This window comes from Mastigoproctus giganteus, chromosome 10, assembly GCF_048544385.1.
Source record: "Mastigoproctus giganteus isolate SK-2022 chromosome 10, ASM4854438v1, whole genome shotgun sequence".
Lineage (NCBI taxonomy): Eukaryota > Metazoa > Arthropoda > Arachnida > Uropygi > Thelyphonidae > Mastigoproctus > Mastigoproctus giganteus.
The window spans coordinates 145,110,847-145,133,781 of record NC_143584.1 but is presented as its reverse complement, the minus strand read 5'-3'; the positions used below and the strand labels follow the sequence as shown (position 1 = coordinate 145,133,781).

General features: G+C 37.3%; 1 protein-coding gene across 1 annotated transcript in view; it reads right to left on the bottom strand.

Annotated features, from left to right (window-relative positions):
• The window catches only part of LOC150079336 (uncharacterized), a 283,854-nt gene that overhangs the window by 89,470 nt on the left and 171,449 nt on the right, over positions 1–22,935 (bottom strand). The window contains exon 13 of the mRNA XM_090383035.1: positions 11,205–11,323. Within this exon, the coding sequence (XP_090239161.1) occupies positions 11,205–11,323 (119 nt within the window). The remainder of the gene's footprint in view (positions 1–11,204; positions 11,324–22,935) is intronic.

Here is a 22,935-nt window from a genome sequence, read left to right as displayed (position 1 = left end):
CTTTGATCCTCGTTTGTGAATTGGGGTCACATTTGCATATCTCCATTCTATGGGTACCTCCCCTGAGTCCAAAGAAGCTCTCATAATTATGGCTAAGGATTTGCTTACTTCCTTTGCTGCCTCCTTTAATATAACTTGATAGATCCCATCCACCCCAGGTGCCTTTCTTGTATTTATCTTCAACAATTTCTCCTCCACTTTACTCTTAGTTATTATAAGATTATCTAGTTTACTGCCAAAGTTGAATCCACTTCTGGCATTCCCCTCGCTGAATAACTCGTCATGTGTGAATGTCGATGCAAAATATTCATTTAGTTTGTTAGCTACCCGAGCAGGATCATCAACAGTTGAACCATCGATATCAAGTGGACCAATCTGATTCATCCCCTTCCTTGTAGAGTTTACATAAGTAAAGAACTCTTTGCTGTTTTTCTTTGCATCCTTTGCCAAAGATTTCTCGTAATTTGCCTTCGCCTGCGTATCCTCCTTTGTAACTCGGTTACAGATCAACTTATATATATCATAGGCTTCTGTGTCACATGTTAATTTACATGTATCCCATGCATTTTTCTTTTCTCCCATATGTCTTATTAGTTCATCTGACATCCATTCATCACCTTCATTCTAGAGTTTACATAAGTAAAGAACCCTGAACAATATTTCTTAGTTGGTATGTAAAGCATAGTAGCTTCCAAGATAAGTTCTTTGAATGCTTCCCATTTTGAATTTGCTGTTGGTAACATAATCAGTTGGTCCCACTGTATAGAATTTAAAAACTGTCTCAGACCGTCGTTGTCCCCATTATGAAAGCAAAAACCCTTCCCTTTACCCATGATGGTAGTTACCTCTTTGAATAAATCCCACTTCAGCACACTGTGATCACTGCCACCTAGTGGTGGTTCCTTTATCTGCAGATTCTTAATGCATGAAGAATCACTACTGATAATCAAATCAAGAGGATTATTCCCTCTAGTTGCCTCCCGAACATGCTGATGTAGAAAACAATCATCCAATAAATCCACAAAACCCTTGCTAGTGTGTGAGTGACCAATCCACAAATTCCAGTCAATATCTGGGAAACTAAAATCCAACATTATAAGACTCTCTGATTTACTGGCCCACTCTATTTCCCTGTACAGTTTCTTATTATACCCATCAGAGTCATTAGGCCTATAGCACACTCCTACTCTCAATTTTGATCTCCCGATGCTTATGTCATACCAAACTGACTCGACACTGCACTGTCCAGCAATGTCAACTGGCTTCACTTCCTTGGATTTTATGTGTTTCTTAACTAATAGCATAACCCCTCTTCCCTTCCTATCCTGTCTATCCTTTCTGTACAAATTGTACTCCCCAAATTCCAGCTCTGCATTCCTTATATCTGTGTGACACCACGTCTATGATATCCCAAAAATATCTGCCTTTGATGTTTTGAGCAATACCTCAAATTCATCAAATTTATTTACCAAACTCCTAGCATTGGTGTACTTGCAAGTATACATGCACCTGTTCCTATTCTTAGCTACCCTAACACAATCCATGTGTTTACTTGTACCCCAATGACTCCCAGCAGTCTCTGAAATATCCTGCATCTTGATTTCCAGAACGTTTTTGGGAGAAGCAACATCAAATCTCCCCGGAGGATGCTGTCATCACGGATCATGCCCAGGGGTTCTGGGACCGTAAATGGCTTGAGAGTTTACGTATTGTGGCAGCTAGCAATTCTATTAATAGAGACAAGGGTGTACATTTACATCCCCTCTTGGAAACCGTGGTTCTTGGACGAGATGAACGGTTTCAGCTAGTGCGCTCCCAAGCCATTTCCGGTTCCGGTGCATAAATGGGAAATTCCGGCCTTACTCCCATGGAACCATGTGACGAGTGCCGTGGATCTGCTATTTAAGGATGTGCCACACAGCCGAAATATGTGTTGAGAAAGGGAATCGCTATCTCTGAAAGCTACAGTTGTTACGGTATTTTATTAATTGTTTTTATCATCATATTTTATATATTTTATATTTTTGTATTTTATTGTAAATTAAATCACATCAGTTTTAGAATACTATATATTTTATTTCATTTCATTTCATTTCATTTCATATGCTCGTATTTTATTTTATTTTATTTTATTTTATTGTAAATAAAGTGTTTTAGTTGCAGGATTGGAATTTGTTTATTTGAATACCGGCTGGTGTAAAGTCTAATTGTTCAATATACATTCTTCTTCTCTGCCATGAGCCTCATTTATTCATCTGACATCCGTTTAGGCCTAAACCTTGAACAGTATTTCTTAGTTGGAATGAAAAGCCTAGTAGCCTCCGAAATTAAGTCCCTGAAGGCTTCCTATTTAGAACTCAACGTTAGTAACATCATCAGTTAATCCCACTGTACAGAATTTAAAAACTGTCTGAGACCTCTGTAGTCACCTTTATGAAAGCAAAAGCCCTTCGCTTTAGTCTTGATGGTAGTTACATCTTTAAGTAATTCCCACATTAATATACATTGTGATCACTGTCACCCAGAAGTTCCTTTATCTGCAAATTCTTAATGCATGAATAATCACTGCTGATAATCAGATCAAGAGTATTACTCCCTCTGGTTGCCTTCGAACATGTTGCTGTAGAAAACAGTCATCCAATAAATCCCATGCATGTATCCCATGCATTTCCCACAAAAGTCTTGCTAGTGCTTATATGCTTATGTCACACAGACATAAGCACAAAAGTGCTTATGTCTGTGTGACACCACGTCTCTGATATCCCAACAATATCTGCCTTTGATGCCTTGACTAGCACTTCAAGCTCATCAAATTTATTCACTATACTCCTAGCACTGGTGTACATGCAAGTATACATGCACGTGTTCCTACTCTTAGTTACCCTAACACAGCTCATGTATTTACTTGTTCCACTGTGAATCCCAGCAGTTCTGGAAATCTCCATTACCTTGCTTTCCAGGCTGCTCCTCATTCTAATAGAAGCAGTGCAAGAATCAATCACTTTTGCCTTGGCCTGTGGCCACTGTTAACCTTTTAGCTTGTGTATCCTGCCAAGCTAGCAGTTTTCCGGCCCACCTAACACTGCCTCGATAGCATCAGCATATATGCATCTGTGTTTAATCTTAGTAATAATGGCATAGCCCATGTATTACCTTGTTGCATGAGATCCCGAGCATATCTTGTAATCTCCAATGCCTTGCTTTCCAGGGTGCTGCATGTCTGAATAAAAGCAATGCAAGAATCACTTACACCTCTGGCTGCAGCTGCTATTAATCCATTAATCTGTGTATCACCCCCTCAACCTAGCAATTTTCTGATTCAATGAATACTTTAGCATCTGCAAATATTCTTGCACACCTTCTATTTAAGTGTATCCTATCCCTGTAAAAACAGTCTCTTCTGTTAACAAGCATAGGACATGTTGAGAAAAATTCTATCACATGAACCTTACACAATCTCTCCAGGGATAAACTGATTGACAAAGCTCTTATCACATACCCTCTCCTATCACAAACAGGCAGAATTTTCAATTTCAATTCAGACACTCAATTTTAATCCGAATTTGTGACTTTTTCTCAACTCTGCCAGGTACTTGTTAAGTAAGACCTAAAATTTCCTAATGCAAATATCATTAGTACCAATGTATACAATAATGTCTCCTTTTGAGCCCTTGAAAGATGATAGCTGTTGTACATCATGAACAATGATGTAAGCAGTGTAAAGAAGTTAGATGCCATTTCAGCATTGTTATGGACCTTTAGGAGCACTTGAAGATCAGGGTAGATGCCCTCAAAGAACTTAAATTGGAGACCTATCTAGCTCTCAGCTGCATACATCAATGTCAGAGCTTGCACTTGATCATCGGGCAACACAGCAGCTACCTTCAGGGTAGAATGTGCTGGTCCCACAGGAGTTAGTTATTGTCGGTGACAATATTCTCAGGGGGAGAAGGGAAATATATTGTGCAAAAAGGATAGGAGGAATAGGACCAAGGTATATCTTCCCGTGGCAAAAGTTGACATTGTAGAACAGATATTATCTTTTAGGGGCACAAAGGTTGATATTATTTTACACGTCGGCACTAATGACATTAAGAGTAGGAGATCTGCAGACTTACTTACAAAGTACAGATCAATGTTGCAAAAAGAGTTGAGAGTCAGGGTTAAATTTGGAAGTGTCTGCAATTCTGTCCAGACATGACAGGAGGGAGTATATGATGAGAACCTTGTCAATCAATTCATCACTGGAGAGATTGTGCAAGGCTCATGGAGTAGAATTTTTCTCAGTGTGGTCTGTGCTTATTAACAGGAGAGATTGTTTCTACAGGGATGGGATACATTTAAATAGAAAGGGTGCAAGAATATTTGCTGATGCTATTGAGGCGGTATTAGGTGGGACTGAACACTTCTCGCTAGAGGGGATTCACAGAATAACAGATTAAGGGTAGCAACAGACAGAGGTGAAAGTGATTCTTGTACTGCTTCCACTGGAATGAGCAGCAGCCTGCAAAGTGAGGTACTGGGGATTTCAAGGGCTGCTAGGAATCATCATGGAAGAAGTAAATACATGGGTTGTGTTAGCATAACTATGAGTAAAAATAGGTGTATGTACACTTGCATGTACACCAATGCTAGGAGTACAGTAAATAAATTTGATGAATTTGAAGTGCTGGTCAGCACATCAAAAGCGGATATTGTTGGGATATCAGAGACATGGTGCCACACGGATATAAGCAGTGCAGAATTGGAATTTGGGGAGTACAATGTGTACAGAAAGGATAGACAGGACAGGAAGGGAGGAGGAGTTATGCTGTTAGTTAAGAAACACATAAAATCTAAGGAAGTGCATCCAATTGACATTGGTGGACAATGCAATGTTGAATCAATGTGGCGTGCATAAGCACTGGGAAAGGGAAAATGAAAGTAGGTGTGTGTTATAGGACCAATGAATCTGATGAATATAATGAGCAATTTTACATGGATAAAGGGGTGGTTGAGGGGGAGGAGACAGAGAGTGGTAATCAATGGACACTGCTCCTCATGGACTAATGTTATTAGTGGAGTTCCTCAGGGTTCAGTATTGGGTCCATTATTGTTTTCTGTATTTATCAATGATATTGATGATGGTATATCAAGCTTAATGTCCAAGTTTTCAGACGATACGAAGGTTGGCAGGGTTGTCAAGGACACTACTGACACTATGCTACTGCAACAGGATCTGGAAAGGTTGAGCAGATGGGCTGAGAGGTGGCAAATGAAATTTAACATTGACAAATGTAAAGTACTACATATGGGAAACAGCAACCCCAGAGCAACGTATCAACTCTGTGGTACTACACTGACAGTGGTAGAGAATGAAAGGGACCTGGGGGTGGCTGTGCAGGCAGATATGAAGTTTTCTGAGCAGTGCAGACGGGCTGCAAGAGTAGCTCATGGTGTATTGTCGATGATATATAGGAATTTTTCTAGCAGGGATAAGGAGGTGATTATTCCCTTGTATAAGGCAATGGTCAGGCCACACCTAGAGTACTGTATACAGGTCTGGAGGCCTCATTTCAAGAAAGATGTAGAGATGCTGGAACGAGTACAGAGAAGGGCAACAAGATTAGTGAATGGAACTAAGGGGTGCTCTTACGAAGAAAGGCTTAAGTTTTTCAAATTACAGTGTCTGGGGACTAGGCACCAGCGAGGTGATCTGATAGAGGTGTATAAAGCCTTGAATGGTTTGAGCATGCTCAATGCTGATGGGATTCTTCCTCTCACTCAGAATAATCACCTGAGAGGGCATAAATTCAAATTGAGAAAAGACAGATGTAGGATAGACGGGAGGAAATTTGCCTTTAGCCAGTGGGTGGTTGGTTGGTGGAATAGACTTCCATCCCTTGTCGTGGAAGTTGATAGCCTAAATAAGTTTAAGGCTCAGCTGGACAGGTATTTCGAACGAACAGAGGGGTGAAGTGGAAGTGGTTATTTTTTATTTATTTATTTATTATTTATTTTTTATTTATTTTTTGGCTGATGCTGCATAAGCTTACTTTCTTGCATCAAATGCCTCTACTAATGCTAATGCTAATGCTAATAGAGTGGGCCAGTAAACCCCCCATTATAAGAATGTCTTATACTCAGCGATTTTAACTTTTCAGATATTGACTGGAAAGCTTTGGGTAGAAAGACTTTGGGGATTTATTGAATGACTGTTTTCTACAGCAACAGGTTCAAGTGGCAACCAATCTGACTCTTGATCTGATTATCAGCAGTGATCACTATGTACTGATGTGGGATTTGCTTAAAGATAAAACTACCATCAGTGGTAAGGGGAAGGGTTTTTTGCTTTCGTAAAGGTGACTACAGTGGTCTCAGGGAGTTTTTAAATTCTATACAGTGAGACCAACTGATGACATTATGAACAGCAAATTTAAATGGGAAGCATTCAAGGAATTAATCTTGGAAGCTACTAGGCTTTGCATACAACTGAAAAATACTGTTCAAGGATTAGGCCTAAATTGATGTCAAATAACCTAATGAGACTTGTGGAAAGGAAGAAAAATGCATGGGACACATATAAATTATCAGGAGACACAGAAGCCTATGGTAGATATAAGATAGTATGTAATCAAATCACAAAGCACATTAGGCAAGCAGAGGCAGAGTACAAGAAATCTTTGGCAAGCAATGCAAAGAAAAACAATAAAGATTTCATTACTTATGTAAACCCTAGAAGGAAGGGGATGAATCAAATTGGTTAATTTCACATCGACGGTTTGAATATTGATGAATCTGCTCAGGCAGCTGACAAACTGAATGAGTATTTTGCATCTACATTCACACATGAGGAGATCTCATAGGGAAGTGGAGGCCAGAAATTTATCAAACTCTGGCAGGAAGCCAAATTATGAAAGTTAAATAAAGTAAATAGCGAAATAAAGGAAGCTAGATGAGTCTGTAATAACTGAGGGCAACGTGGAGGAGAAATTGTTGAAGATAAAACATATGAAAACCAACTGGGGTAGATGGGATCTATCCAGTTATATTAAAGGAGGCAGCAAAGGAAGTAAGCAAACCCTTAGCCATAATTATCAGAGCTTCCTTGGACTCAGGAGAGGTGCCCATGGACTGGAGATGTGCAAATGTGACCCCCAGTTCACAAATGAAGATCAAAGGGTGAGATATGATAGTTTAACTTCTGTTACAAGGAAATTAATGGAGGCACTGGTTAAAGAAGCATTGCAGGATCATCTAGACAGTTATAGCTTGGACACAGCATGGGTTTGTTAAGGGGAAGTCTTGTCTGACCAATTCGAGTGGATACTATGATGTGGTCACAAAGGAACTGGATGCAAAAAATAATTTTGATATCATATATTTGTATCTTAGAAAGGCTACTGATACTGTTGCACATGGAAGACTGATGCACAAATTGGAGCAGTGTGGCATTGTAGGCAAATTTCTGCTAGGGATAAAGGGATGGTTAAGTGGGAGAACACAGAGAGTGGTAATCAACGGACACTGCTCTTTGTGGACTAATGTTATTCCCACAATGGAGTCCCGCAGGGTTCAGTGTTCGGTTCATTGTTGTTTTCTGCATTTATTAATGATACTGATATCAGGCTTAATGTCAAAGTTTGCAATGATACGAAGCTTTGGTTTACCAGGGTTGTTAATGACACTAATGACAGTACGCTACTGCAAGAGAATCTAGAAAAAATTGAGCAGATGGGCTGAAAGGTGGCAACTGAAGATTAAGTAAAGTACTGTATATGGGAAGCAGTAATTCCAGAGTAATGTTATTGTTATTGTTTTGGTTTTTAGGCGCATTAGCAACTAAGGCCATATTGCTCCGGGGATATGCGGTGGTCCTTCCCTGACCTTTCCGCATCCTTCGTATTTGGTGGGTACAGGCTCGAACCCTGGTCTAATCACCAGAATAATGTATCAACTGAACTTGTGGTACTACACTGTCGGTGGTAGAGAATGAAAAGGACCTGGGGTAATTGTGCAGTCAGATATGAAGTTTTCTGAGCAGTGCAGACAGTCTTCAAGAGTAGCTCATGGTATCTTGTCATTGATATACAGGAATTTTTCTAGCAGGGATAAGGATGGGATTATTCCCTTATATAAAGCAATGGTCAGGCCACACCTTGAGTACTGTATACAGGTCTGGAGGCCTCATTTTAAGGATGTAGAGCTGCTGGAACAAGTACAGAGAAGGGCAACAAGGTTAGTAAATGGAACAAAGGGATGCTCTTATGAAGAAAGGCTTAAGTTTTACAAATTACAGTTTCTGGAGACTAGGCACCTGCTAGGTGTTCTAATCAAGGTGTATAAGGTCTTGAATGGTTTGGACATGCTCAATGCTCAGAATAAGTGCCTGAGAGGGTATAAATTCAAACTGAGGAAAGACAGTTGCAGGATAGATGTGCAGAAGTTTGCCTTTAGCTAGCGGGTGGTTGATTGCTAGAAATAACTTCCATCTGTCAGTGTAGAAGTTGATAGCTTTCATAGATTCAAGGCAGAACTAGACAAACATTTGGTGCAAGTGGATGGATGAAATGAAAAGATTTTTTTTTTGGCTGATTCTGTATAAGCTTGCTTTCTTGCATCATATGCCTATGCAAATGTTAAAGCTAATGCTAATGATTTTGTAATAACTGAGAGCAAATTGTAGTAGACATTGTTGAAATTGATCATAAGAAAGGAAACTGAGGTAAATGAATTCAATGCAGTTATATTAAAAGAGGCAGCAAAGGAAGTAAACCCTTAGTCATTATGGCTAAGGGAAGTAAACCCTTAGCCATAATGATGAGAGCATCTTTGTATTCAAGGAAGTTCCCTACGGACTTGCAATGTGAAAATGTATCCCCAATTCACTAATTGGAATCAAATCGTGAAACAAGTAATTACAGACCTATTAGTTTAACTTCTGTTCTGGGGAAAATAATGGAATCACTGGTTAAAAAAGCATTGCAGGATCATCTAGATAAGACTGCAGTTACAGTTCACACACATCATGGGTTTGTTATGGGAAAGTCTTGTTGGACCAATTTGATTGGATACTACAACATGATAACAAAGGAGGTGGATACAAAAAATTATTTTTATATAATATCCTTGGATTTCAGGAAAGCTTTTGATACTATTGCACATGGAAGACTGCTATTCAAATTGGAATAGTATGGCATAGTGAGCAAGTTGCATGTTCTCCCTCTCAACCATCTCTTTATCCAAATATTTGGATAAGGAGATGGTTGAGTGGGAGAACACAGAGAGTGGTAATCAATGGACACTGCTCTTCATGGACTATTGTTATTAGAGGAGTCTCCAAGGGTTCTTTGTTGGGCCTAGGAATGCTGATTTTTGTGAATGAATCATATCCATCTGTGATAGACATGATTCATTCACAATGGGGGACTTAACCACCTGTGAGTTGTGTTATATGGAAGCATACATTCACAATAAGCCTCTTTTAACATTTCCTACACTTCATCTGATGTTTTCCTGAGACGGAAACAAAATTTGAGAGTAGCATACTGTTTCTCGCATGTCACATTCATCGTTATGTAGGTGAGACAACAGGCATAATGATAATCGACTGCCAAACTCACAATGTGCACATAAGTGAACTGCACCGTTACTATGTGATGCAGCTTTGTCTTAAATTCCGTAGCTCAGCTAGAAATAGCAAGAAGTATGGTTGTGAATGAAAAATTATTGAGCAACCCTCATATAATTCATTTTTAAAACTTCTTTACTTTCCATATCACAAATTGGCAACTATAATAACACCCAACTTTGAGAGATAAATGTACTGCAAGTGGAACACATGCCATAGGTTGAGCATCCCAGCACTTCTAAATTTTTCAATAAGAGTTTCCCTCAATTTCTAAATTAAAAATTTAGATGTGCAAATATTTAATCAGTAAAATTGTACATATATCAAAAATCTTAAAAATATTAATATTCTATTGTTTAATCATATATATCTAATCTTATCAATAAATATTTATCACAGAAACTAGACTTTTAGAACTTTCACACTTTCCACATACTGGAAAAACTGAACAAACAAATATTGGCAACTATAATTAATAACATGCAAATTTTGAGAGGCGGATGTGCCATTTGTGGTGCATCCACCTCATATTCTGTAGGTTTAGCTCTCCAGTAATAATACATGGTGTGCTCACATCTGGTGAGTATGGGCTTGGCACACCTAGGATCCTGAGCTGGATATCATCATTCTTCTCTCTCTCTCTCTCGGGGTAATTCAGAATTTTTTTTTTTTTTTTTTTGGCTGGTGCAGCATAAGCCACAGGCTTCCTTGCACCATACAGCTAATAATAATAATAATAAATAAATAAAAATTATATTACTAAATGGAAGCAGAATGAAAAATATCAAAACTGGAGAGATTAACAAAGAGTGAGAAATGAACAAGAAGGTCCATATAAGCAGTTAATAAAATTTTTGGCAAAGCTCTTTTTGCTCTGAATATTAAGACATCATTAAAAATAAAGTGACATAATGCACAAAGGAATCATCAAAAATCAAAAAACAAATAATTCACTGGTAAAGAAGCCCAGTTTTAGAAAGTATAGATCGAACTGTCAGTATAAATTATAATAATTAGTCCTTTAACATACCAGATAATATCTGCAGCACAAGAAATGTAGGAAGCAAAATCAAAGAGATTTGGGAAAGCCAGTTTAAATATTTTTGTTGTTGATGGCATTTTTCTTCTTGCTCAGATTAAAGACATGAGGGGGAATAAATTCAAATTGTGGAGGGATAGTTGCAGGACAGATATGTGTGGAAGTTTGCCTTTTGCCAGAAGGTAATTGATTGTTGAAACAAACTTCCATCTGTTGTTGTGAAGGTGGGTAGTGTGAATAAATTCAAGGAAGAACTAGACAAAATATTAGAAGGGATGGACAGGTTATATGGGTAAGTGTTAACTTTTTTTTTGTTTCATGTTGCATAAGTTAGCTTCCTTGCATCATTTGCTACTACTACTAATAATACCATATACAATAAATGGAAGGGCAAAATGTTTTGTATAGTATTAATATGGCTAAATTATATCTGTGGGAATGAGCAAACCTTTTGACTAATCTAAAAGGCATAAGTGATAACAGAAGGAATATAATTATAATAATAATAATAATAAAAGTGTCTTGGTTATATTTGTATTCAATTCTTTTACTTACCCTTTAGTAGTGAGAACTGTCTGACATACCACAGATTTCTTTTTATAAGGAACAATATCCCACTCAATTCCAAAAAGCTCCTCATTTCTTATATTTCTCCTTTTTATGCCTACTGAGTGCTAGATAAAATAGTAAATAAATTTTACTGTTCTATGAAAGTATTTATTAACACACACACACACACAAGGATGTTCCATAAGTCTAGAATGATACAGAACTGCTAAAAAACATACAACTGAGTCCCATTAATACAAACTCTGTTTATACAGATTTCTCTTTTGTAGGAAGCACGCATAATTCTTTTGCAAAATATAATCTTTTCTCTGTAAACATATTCATTTATTACAAAATTTGGTTCATGAATATTATAAAATCTGCTTTTACCCAGTGAAAAATAATGTCACCTTGTATGATTAACAAAAAGCTTCACAGAGTTGTTCTATTATTACCCCACCACCAGCATGCATATGGCAACCTGGTTCAATGTTTCTAAAAATATGGCAACTTGCTAGAATTTACTTTTATGTAAACAAAGCCAACTGATGGTAGTTACAATGTAAACACACTCTGAAAAACACTATGAAGGTCGGTTGAAATTTTTATGATGTGTTCAGTGAGTTGTTTGTTATAATCTTTTTTGTGCTATTTTATAAAAGGCTTGAGCTGATGTCATTAAATTAATTTAAAGTTTGTTTATATTAACCTTCATCCAGCAGTTATGATAACAAAACATAGAGAGAATTAATGTGCAAATTAAATTAAAAATTACACAAGGGGCTAACAGGGTGAAAAGAATTAAACAGATGCTCCAAAGGAATACTACTTCACTTTACCTACTTTGTCATGATACTGAAAACTGAAAAGAAACAAAGTTTCATGACAGTTGAGCAGAGATAAAAAAAGAAGATATCAATTTGAGGTGAAACCATGAGAAGCTTTATAAACATTTTTTGAGTAAGTAGTAGTAGTAGTAGTGGCATGTGATGCAAGAAAGCAAATGTATGAGCTTATGCAGCATCAGCCAAAAAAAAAAAAAAAAAAAAAAAATCACGCCATTCCCTCCAAATGCCTGTCCAGTTCCTCCTTAAATTTATTCAACCTATCAACTTCCACAATGACAGATGGAAGTTTGTTCCAGCAATTAACCACCCGCTGGCTAAAGGCAAATTTCCGCACATCTATTCTACATCTGTCTTTTCTTAATTTGAATTTATGCCCCCTTAGATTTGTAATCTGAACAAGTGGAAGGATCCCATCAGAATTCAGCGTGCTGAACCCATTCAAGGCCTTATACACCTCAATCAGATCACCGCGCAGGTCCCTAGTCTCCAGCCACTGCAATTTGCAGAACTTAAGCCTCTCTTGGTAAGAGGATCCCTTCATTCCCCTCACCAATCTTGTTGCCCTTCTCTGAACATGCTCAAGTAAATCTATATCCTTCCTAAAATGAGGCCTCCAGACCTGTACGCAGTACTCAAGCCGTGGCCTGACCATTGCCTTATACATAGGGATAATCACCTCCTTTTCCCTGCTAGCAAAATTCCTATATATCATTGACAAAACCCCATGACCTGCCCTGGCAGCCTGTCTGCATTGCTCAGAAAACTTCATATCTGCCTGCACAATTACTCCCAGGTCTTTTTCATTTATTTTCTACCACCTTAAGTGTAGTACCACACAGTCGGTACGTTTCTCTGGGATTACTTCTACCCATATGTAGTACTTTGCATTTGTCAAGGTTAAACTTCAGTTGCCACTTCTTAGCCCATCTGCCCAAATTATCTAGATCCTGTTGCAGTAGCACACTGCCATTACTGTCATTAACAAACCTGCCAACCTTTGTATCATCTGCAAACTTTGACATTAAGCCTGATATACCTTCATCAATATCATTGATAAATATACAAAACAACAGTGGACCTAACACCGAACCCTGTGGGACTCCACTAATAACATTAGTCCAAGAAGAGCAGCACCCATTGATTACCACCCTCTGTCTTCTAGCACTTAACCATCCTTTTATCCATTGTAGCAACTTACCCTTAATACCATTCTTCTCCAAATTGTACAATAGTCTTCCATGCGCAACAGTGTCAAAAGCTTTCCTGAAATCCAAATATATGATATCAAAATTATTTTTCGCATCCAGTTCCTTTGTAACCACATCATAATATCCTATCAAATTTGTCAGACAAGACTTTCCATTAACAAACCCATGCTGTGTCTGAATTATTGCTGCAGTCTTGTCTACATGATCCTGCAATTTATCTTTAACCAGCGACTCCATTATTTTATCCGGAACAGAAGTTAAACTAACTGGTCTGTAATTACTTGTGTCCCTCTATCATCCCCCTTTGTGAATTGGGGATACATTTGCACATCTCCAGTCCGTGGGAACCTCCCCTGAGTCCAAGGATGCTCTCATAATTATGGCTAAGGGTTTGCTTAGTTGCTTTGCCGCCTCCTTTAATATAACTGGATAGATCCCATCCACCCCAGGTGCTTTTCTTACGTTTAACTTCAACAATTTCTCTTCCACTTTGCTCTCAGTTATTACAAAATCATTAAGTATCCTGCTACAATTTGATAACCTTCTGCCATTTTCAAACCTTAATAATTCCTCACGTGTGAATGTAGATGCAAAATACTCATTCAGTTTGTTTGCTATCTGAACAGGATCATCAACAGTCGAACCATCAATGTCAAGTGGACCAATCAGATTCATCCCCTTCCTTTTAGAGTTTATATAAGTAAAGAAATCCTTGCTGTTTTTCTTAGCATCTTTTGCCAAGGATTTCTCGTAATCTGCCTTCGCCTGCTGAACCTCCTTTGTGACCTGATTACAGATTAACTTATATCTGCCATAGGCTTCTGAGTTGCTTGATAATTTATATGCATCCCATGCGTTTTTCTTCTCTGTTATGAGTCTCATTAGTTCATTTGACAACGATTTAGGCCTAAACCTTGAACAATATTTCTTAATAGGTATGAAGCTTTTAGTAGCTTCCACGATTAATTTCTTGAATGCTTCCCACTTAGAATTTATTGTTGGTAACATCGTCAGTTGATCCCACTGTACAGAATTTAAAAACTGTCGGAGACCACTGTACTCGCCTTTACGAAAGCAAAAACCCTTTCCTTTACCCCTGATGGTAATTAAATCTTTAAGTAAATCCCACGTCAGTACACTGTGATCACTGCCACCTAGTGGTTCTTTTATCTGCAAATTCCTAATACATGAATGATCACTACTGATAACCAGATCAAGAGTATTACTTTCTCTGGTTGCCTCTCGAACATGCTGCTGCAGAAAACAATCATCCAATAAATCCACAAAAGTCTGACTAGTGTGTGAGTGCCCAACCCACAAGTTCCAGTCAATATCTGGGAAGTTAAAATCTCCCATTATAAGACATTCTGATTTACTAGCCCACTCTATTTCTCTGTACAATTGTTCATTGTACCCATTCAAGTCATTAGGCCTATAACACACTCCTACTCTTATTTTTGCTTTCACAGTGCTTATGTCACACCAAACTGACTCGACAGTGCACTGTTCATCTATATAAAATGGATGCACTTCTTTTGATTTTATGTTTTTCTTAATTAACAGCATAACACCTCCTCCCTTCCTATCCTGTCTATCCTTTCTGTACACATTGTACTCCCCAAATTCCAGTTCGGCATTCCTTATATCTGTGTGACACCACGTCTCTGATATCCTAACAATATCCGCCTTTGATGTCTTGACCAACACTTCAAATTCATCAAATTTATTTACTATACTTCTAGCATTGGTATACATGCAAGTATACATGCACCTATTCTTATTCTTAATTACTCTAACACATCCCATATACCCACCTGTTTCACAATGACTGCCATCCGTCCCTGAAACCCCAACACCCCTCGCTCCAGGTCGCTACTTATTCTAATAGAAGTTGTGCAAGAATCACCTTCACCTCTGCCTATGGCTATTGTTAAACTATTAGTCCTTGTATCCCCCAAGCTATCAGTTTTCCGACCCACCTAACACTGCCTCGATAGCATCAGCAAATATTCTTGCACCCTTTCTATTCAAGTGTATCCCATCCCTGTAGAAGCAGTCTCTCCTGTTACAAGTACGTCCAGGCTGAAAAAAATTCTATCCCTTGAGCCTTGCACAATCTTTCCAGGGCCGAATTGATCGACAAGGCTCTCATCATATACTCCCTGCTATCGTGTCTGGGCAGAATTGCAGACATTTTCAAATTCAACCCTAATTCACAGCTTTTTTTCATCAGTGACCTGTACTTGTTAAGTAATTCTGCCGGTCTCCTACTCTTAATATCATTAGTGCCAACGTGTACAACTATATCACCTTTTGTGCCCTTAAAAGATGATATCTGCTCTACGTCATCAACCTTTGCCCCTGGCAGACATACTGCCTGGTCCTGTTCCACCTATCCTTTTTACAAAGGATAGGTGGAGCTCCTATCCTTTGTAAATTAAAAATTAATTCAAATTTTTAAGCAACTCTGAAAGCGAAGCAGAGAACAAACTTAATCAGATAAACACAAATAATAACCACACTACTAATTTTTAACAAAAGTTTTTAAAAAAAAAAATGGTAATTTTTACGCAATAAAGTTCCACTCAAGGGAAAAAAAAGCAATCCCAGTTTGCAGTATTATTTGGTGTTTGAAGTATTTGCTCTGGTGTTGGCATTATTCTAGTAGCAACTTCATCATCCACCTTATACTCCTAAAATTCACCAACAAAATCGAAATGCTCCTTCAGTGGCCCCCATTCCTCAACGTTGTTATCACACTTATTTGCAGGATCATATTTTTAAATATATTCTCTTCAGTCACTCTTTCTGAAACAATTGATTATTACACTTCATGTTCTCATGCAATTACAATATTATGGATGGATATCCTCTTGTACTGCAGATCAAGTATCTTTTCAGTATATGCTCTCTTGATAAATAATACCTTGATTCAGTGGCTGCATAAATCGGTGGTACTGGGAGGTGAAAACAACAGCTGTATATTTATCAACATACATATACAGCTAGACTAGACTGCAGCAATAATTCAGACACAGCATGGGTTTGTTAAGGAAAAGTCTTGTCTGACAAATTTGATTGGGTATTATGATGTGGTTACAAAGGAACTGGATGCAAAAAAATAATTTTGATATCATATACTTGGATTTCAGGAAAGCTTTTGACACTGTTGCACATGGAAGACTACTGTACAAATTGGAGCAGAATGATATTAAGGGTAAGTTGCTACAATGGATAAAAGCATGGTTGAGTGGGAGAAGACAGAGGGTGCTGCTCTTTGTGGATTAATGTTATTAGTGGAGTCCCACAGGGTTCGGTGTTGGGTCCACTGTTGTTTTGTATATTTATGAATGAGATTGATGAAGGTATATCAGGCTTAGTGTCAAAGTTTGCAGATGATACAAAGGTTGGTAGCGTTGTTAATGACAGGATCTAGAAAATTTGGGCAGATGGGCTCAGAAGTGGCAACTGAAGTTTAACATTGACAAATGCAAAGTACTGCATATGGGTAGAAGTAACCCCAGAGAAATGTACCAACTGTGTGGTACTACACTTAAGATGGTAGAAAATGAAAAACACCTGGGAATAATTGTGCAGTCAGATATGAAGTTTTCTGTGCAATGCAGACAGGCTGCCAGGGCAGGTCATGGAGTTTTGTCAATGATATACAGGAATTTTTGCTAGCAGAGAAAAGGAGGTGATTGCCCCTCTGTATAAGGCATTGTTCAGATCATGCCTTGAGTGCTGTGTACAGGTCTGGAGGCCTAATTTTAGGAAGGAAGTAGAGTTGGTAGAATGAGTACAAAGAAGGGTAACAAGATTGGTGAGTGGAATGAAGGGATCCTCTTTAATCCTAATTAAGTTCTGCAAATTGCAGTGGCTGGAGACTAGGCACCTGCAAGGTGATCTGATTGAGGTGTATAAGGCTTTGAATGGGTTCAGCATGCTGAATTCTGATGGGATTCTTCCACTTGGCATTATTGTAGCATCCACTTGTTCAGATTACGAACCTAATGGGACATAAATTCAAATTAAGAAAAGACAGATGTAGAATAGATGTGCAGAAATTTGCCTTTAGCCAGTGGGTGGTTAATTGCTGGAACAAACTTCCATCTGTGGTTGTGGAAGTTGGTAGGTTAAATAAATTTAAGGAGGAACTGGGCAAATATTTAGAGGGAATTGTTTTGTATTTTTTTTTTTTTTTTTTTTTTTTTTTGGCTGATGCTGCAGAAGCTCATACACTTGCTTTCTTGCATCACATGCCACTACAACTACTACTACTACTACTACTATAAGTGCCTCAGCAGAATATGCTGTGCAATAGTCTAGAATCATCAAAATATCCCTTTTTTCTGAAGCCATTCTTCTGTTCCCCCCTCTCAGTAACTAAGACTGAAAAAGTTTGACCATTAGCCAATCTTTGATTGGCCTCATAATCACACAGATGCTGGTTAACCGCTTTGAAACATCTTGTCTCGAAAAATTTGCCAATCATAAGTGGGCACAGTTTTGTACTGCATTGCAGCATAACAGACTAATGATTGTTTACTTAATTTTCCATCATTACAAGATGCTGTCCTTCAATAATAAATATTTTGCATGGCAGCAAATTATAAAATATCCTTTGTCTCACATTTTCCAAGGAATGGACGATACGAACAATACCAGTCTGTAGTCTTTTCTTTCTCAGCTGGTTCAGACTTGATGTAAACATTTCACAAAACTAAGTTAATCCTGTCCTCAAATGTCTGTATCCAGTCACTGCTGAATTTGAAGTTACTAATTCCATGTTGTTGAGCTGAATAATTAGCCATTTCTTGCAAAGTTGGACCTGATATTAGCAAATCAAATGCATTTGTTGATCTTGCTAACATTGTCAATTGTTGCTCCCATCAGACACACCCTTGCTCTAGTCCAACTGTCCTTAATTACAAAATATTATGCCCATTTTCATAACAATGGTATCACCCAATAAAGCAAAATCCTCTTGAACAAATCAATATGCATGTTATTCTTTTCTGAAGACTGAATCAGGGAAGGGGGTACACAACACCTGGCAGGTCACTAGATACTTGATTCCCCTGAGAAATCCCCAGTATTATTTGTCTCTAGGGCTCATTTGTTCAGTGAGTCAACTTCATCTAGTAGCGCAATGAGTTTTAGTTTAAGATCAGTATGCTCCTAATGTAAGGAATGCACTGATTTTAAATTAAAATATGGTGCTTTAAGATCAGTATGCTCCTTACACTAGGAACAAAGAAAAGAATCATCATATTAGGATTATTTATTAGATCGATCTTGCAATAAACAGTAAACCCTCGCTAATCCAGATTAATTGGGGGGGTCATCCGGATTAGTTTGTTTGTTTGTTTGTTATTTGGTTTTTAGGAGCATTAGCAACTAAGGCCATATTGCTCAGGGGATATGCGGTGGTCATTCCTTGACCTTTCTGCATCCTCCGTATTTGGTGGTCATGGACTCGAACCCTGGTCTAATCGAGAAGCGTGTGCTACGCACTGCTGCTCCTGCCTGCCTGGCTATGGAGGTGCCTTCCGGATTAGTAAAGTAAGAGATAGCCCTAAAAGACAAAAAAACTTAGAACACAATATATGGAAATATAGGTAATGCTGATGAAAATAAATTTAAAAATATATCACTGTAGAACCTTTATTTAAAAACTATGAAAAGACAATACATTTATCCATCGATTTTAAAAGACTCAGAAGTTATACTTGTTTTCTACATAATAATGCAGGTTTAAAGAAACTGTCAAGTTTTCTCTTAATTGTATGGTTATTTCATTTAATTTTTTTCTAAATGACTCAACACCTTCAACATCACCACTTAGGGCTTCACCACAAATTTTTCTATTAATGATATTGTGCTTTTGTCTAAATTGCCACAGACCTCCTGAACTGCAAGTAAAATTGTGTAACTTCAAATATTTTGCAAACTTTTCTGCTGCTGCTACCTTTAGCTCAACACCATGCATGCCAACACCACTTGATCATTGCTGTGAATACCACTAAAAAGGTTTTAGGGCTAAAAGCCTCAGACTATGGAAAACTCACTAATTGAACAAGTTAGTGCATAGCATCATGTTAGTTTGTAGTAAATCATCGAAGTGGGTGAAATGGCATCGTTTTTGTTATATCTCATATTGTGAATGTCTTCACAATGAGTTGCCCTGATATTGCACTATCACAAATAAGCAATGCTTCTCCAGTTGAGAAGACTAATGTCACTGAAGTGGGTGAAATGGCATCATTTTTGCTATATCTCGCATTGTGAATGTCTTCACAACAAGTTGCCATGATATTACACTACTATATTTGGCTTATTCAAGGTAGTGCAATATCATGGCAACTTGCTGTGAAGGCATTCACAATATGAGATATAACAAACGTGATGCCATTTCACTCACTTTGGTATTTACTACAAAATAACACGAAGCTATGCACTAACCTGTTTGATTAGTGAATACCACTTAAATACACTAACTTGTTCAATTTGTGAATACCACTTAAATACAGCTTCTTCCAGCAATTCCTCTTTTGGCTTTTTTAATGTCTATCTATTTGTACACTGCTTTTATCACTCCCCACATTGAAGTTTAAAGCAAATGTCTTTATTGATTCTTTTTGTTTTTTAATATCTGACAGTCTGTCAGCCAATACCAAATTCGTCAGCAATTTTTTTCCAGGAACACCATTTTCAAGTTATTCTATCACTTTGAGCCTGTTAATGATAGCTAAATTAACGTGTTTTCTTTTTATTCCACTTTTCAATTCTTTAGAACCCATAATTATATATATGTTAACTTAGGTATGTATAAAGAAGTAAGTAAATGAAGCAATATAAGCAATAACATCCATCAGACTCAGAGGCAACAACTATACTGAAAAACAACACGCAAGACAATGTAATGTATGTTCCATCTCTCTCTCTCTCTCTGTGCAATCAATTAGCATGCAGTTAGAATAACTCATCTTCCTAAATAATGTCTTTCAAAGTACTCAACTGTGAACAGAATTTTTCATATTTCGATCCAGATTATCTGCCATCTGGATTAACTGTAACTGGATTAGCAAGGGTTTACTGTATATGCCAAGAGCTATACATGTGATGGACTAATGATATGTATGTGAATCTCCCATGGCCATTCCTGTGTGAATCATATTCCAAGATGACACAATCAAAGTGGATCTTGTTGTAACGAATATTAAGGTAGGAATTAAATTTACGAAATATTAGAGAATCAATGTGTTTGTGAGAAGGATGTAATGTGGTTGTTCATAATGAATTAATTAAATATGAATAACATGAATTAAGCCATGTGATTTGTTTAAGTGAATTTTATTGTATAAAAAGTATTATGTAAAGTAGGTTAAACTCCCACAGAACGGAACTACTTAATTGCTGACGTTTTTGGATTTCTTAGTGAATCCTGTCATCAGGCCTAATCAGGAAAGATTTGGCAACTGTTCCTCTTTTACCTTGGAGCACTGAGGCAACAGACTGGTGATGGTCAGTTGCTTGGCTTCCTTGTATCTTTTGACCTATACTAATACTTATATCCAGTGCTTTTTTTTTTGGGATGGTATGCAACGGTATGCCGTACCGGCATCTTTACAGTGATGTGTGGCATTTGGATGCAGTGCACTCCAAAATTTGTAATATTCCATAAATTTTTTTCATGTGTTTACCTAATATTCAAATAAGCTTAAAATTACTTAACTAGATTTGCATTTTTTACTGTCTATTGTTAAGATATTTTCTATACAAAACTGTATAACCATTTTTATAATTCTAAATTACTCAATTGGACCTCTGTCTAACAAGTCCTTTTATAGCAAATTATTTTGAATTTCTTTTACCCTGACATTTAAAATAGTTTCCACTGAGTGAAGAAAATTTTCATATAGCAAACGGATTAGGAGAGAATTAACTCGGTATGCCCTGTTCACTTTTTTGGCCTTCAGTCAATTAGTGCTGCTGCACGAATTAAGAGAGCTAAAGGGATTAGCATTCTACAACTTAGTGGTACCTGGTAAAACCTATCTGACCACCTATCCCACAATATGGAGAAGTGGCGTTAGTGAACAGTGAGCAGCTCAAGGTGTATTTGCAATGGGCTCTTGCCCACCTTCTACTGCAGTGGTGTCCAATCTTTTCCTGTACAGGGGCCATATTCAAAAAAATTCAAAGTTAGATTTCTTTAGGGTGTTATATTTTCCATATCTTGTTGCATGTAAAAGTAAAATCGAAAATATTCAAAAATTTTATTAAGTACAATACACAATTACATTTACTAAACAAAACATTTAATGAGAATTTTTTCGATAATTAACAAATTTTAAAATGCTGTTTTAGTTCACTTTCCTCACAGGCTGTAGGTTGGACACCTCCGTGAATCAACTGTAAGCACCCTGTTCGAGAATTAGAAAAGTGATTTTCTTTTATGCCGACAAATAATCATCTGTTGTTTTGCGGAAGTGCGTTATCCACATTTTTCAATAAATTTTCCCTATCTCTGTTTACATGGTCACAGTACCTGAATATCCTAATGACACTGACATTTTGGATAGTTTCAAAAAAAAAAGAAAAATTAAAATTTAAGAACTAGTGACAATACCGATGATGAGAGAAGGAAAACGAGGACAACGAAGGAACCTTGTAAACATGAATTGTTGGTATTTGGTGAAAATGAAGTTAGAAACTTTTCAATTAGGTTACAGTTAAATGAAAGAGATGAAATTCATGGATACCTAATTGATAAGAAGGTTTTGGAAGAATTGAAGTATTTGATGAATGCTCTGAGTACAATACCAATTTCAAGGAGTGAATGTGAACAAGGATTTTCACAAATGAATCTGATTGCCAGCCCAACCAGCGCTTCGTTGATGACAAAAACAGTTTCTTCACTACTGTTTCTTAAAACAGTAGGCCCACCGCTGACCTGCTTCAATCCAGCAAAATATGTTGATTCGTGACTGCTTTGGAAATGTCATTCAGCAACCGACACACAAAGAGGAAGAAAAGAAGTTGGCACAGGGTGTTGGATGAGAACTTAATAAAAATTTGGAATATTCTACAAAAACTTTATTATGAAATTTTTTGTACTTATTTTACTCACAGTTTACTTATTTTTTTTATATACTTGACTAATAAATTGTGTTAATTTACTTAATATGTTGTTCTTATTCTAAAAACATTACTGTAAAGTAACAATATCAGGAAAAAAAACATTTTAGAGTACTTTTCATATATTTTTAAAATTTTCAATTTTTCCTGATAGCAAAGAATGAGTACCAGCACCTATTTTTTAACAAAAAAAAGCACTGCTTACATCAAAAAATTCTTGTCACTACTACTGAAGTGAAAGTGTACCTCCTCAATCCACAGAATATTCCAAGACCAATTACCTGTATTGTCTACCTCAGCTAGAAACTGAAGAACAAAATTCACACATTTCTGATGACTACTTTCCACACAAGTATTCTTTCCACAGTATAATGAAAGTGGGGATTGGTTTCTGGGCACCAAGTATTCAAGATGGCCAAGGTGATTTGTGTAGCACATGGCCAGATAATTTCATGCAATAGCAGAACCCTTTGAGACAGCAGAGCAGGCCTCCTGTGGAAAATAGCATTCTTCAGTTTGGTAAATGTCTTGTTAATC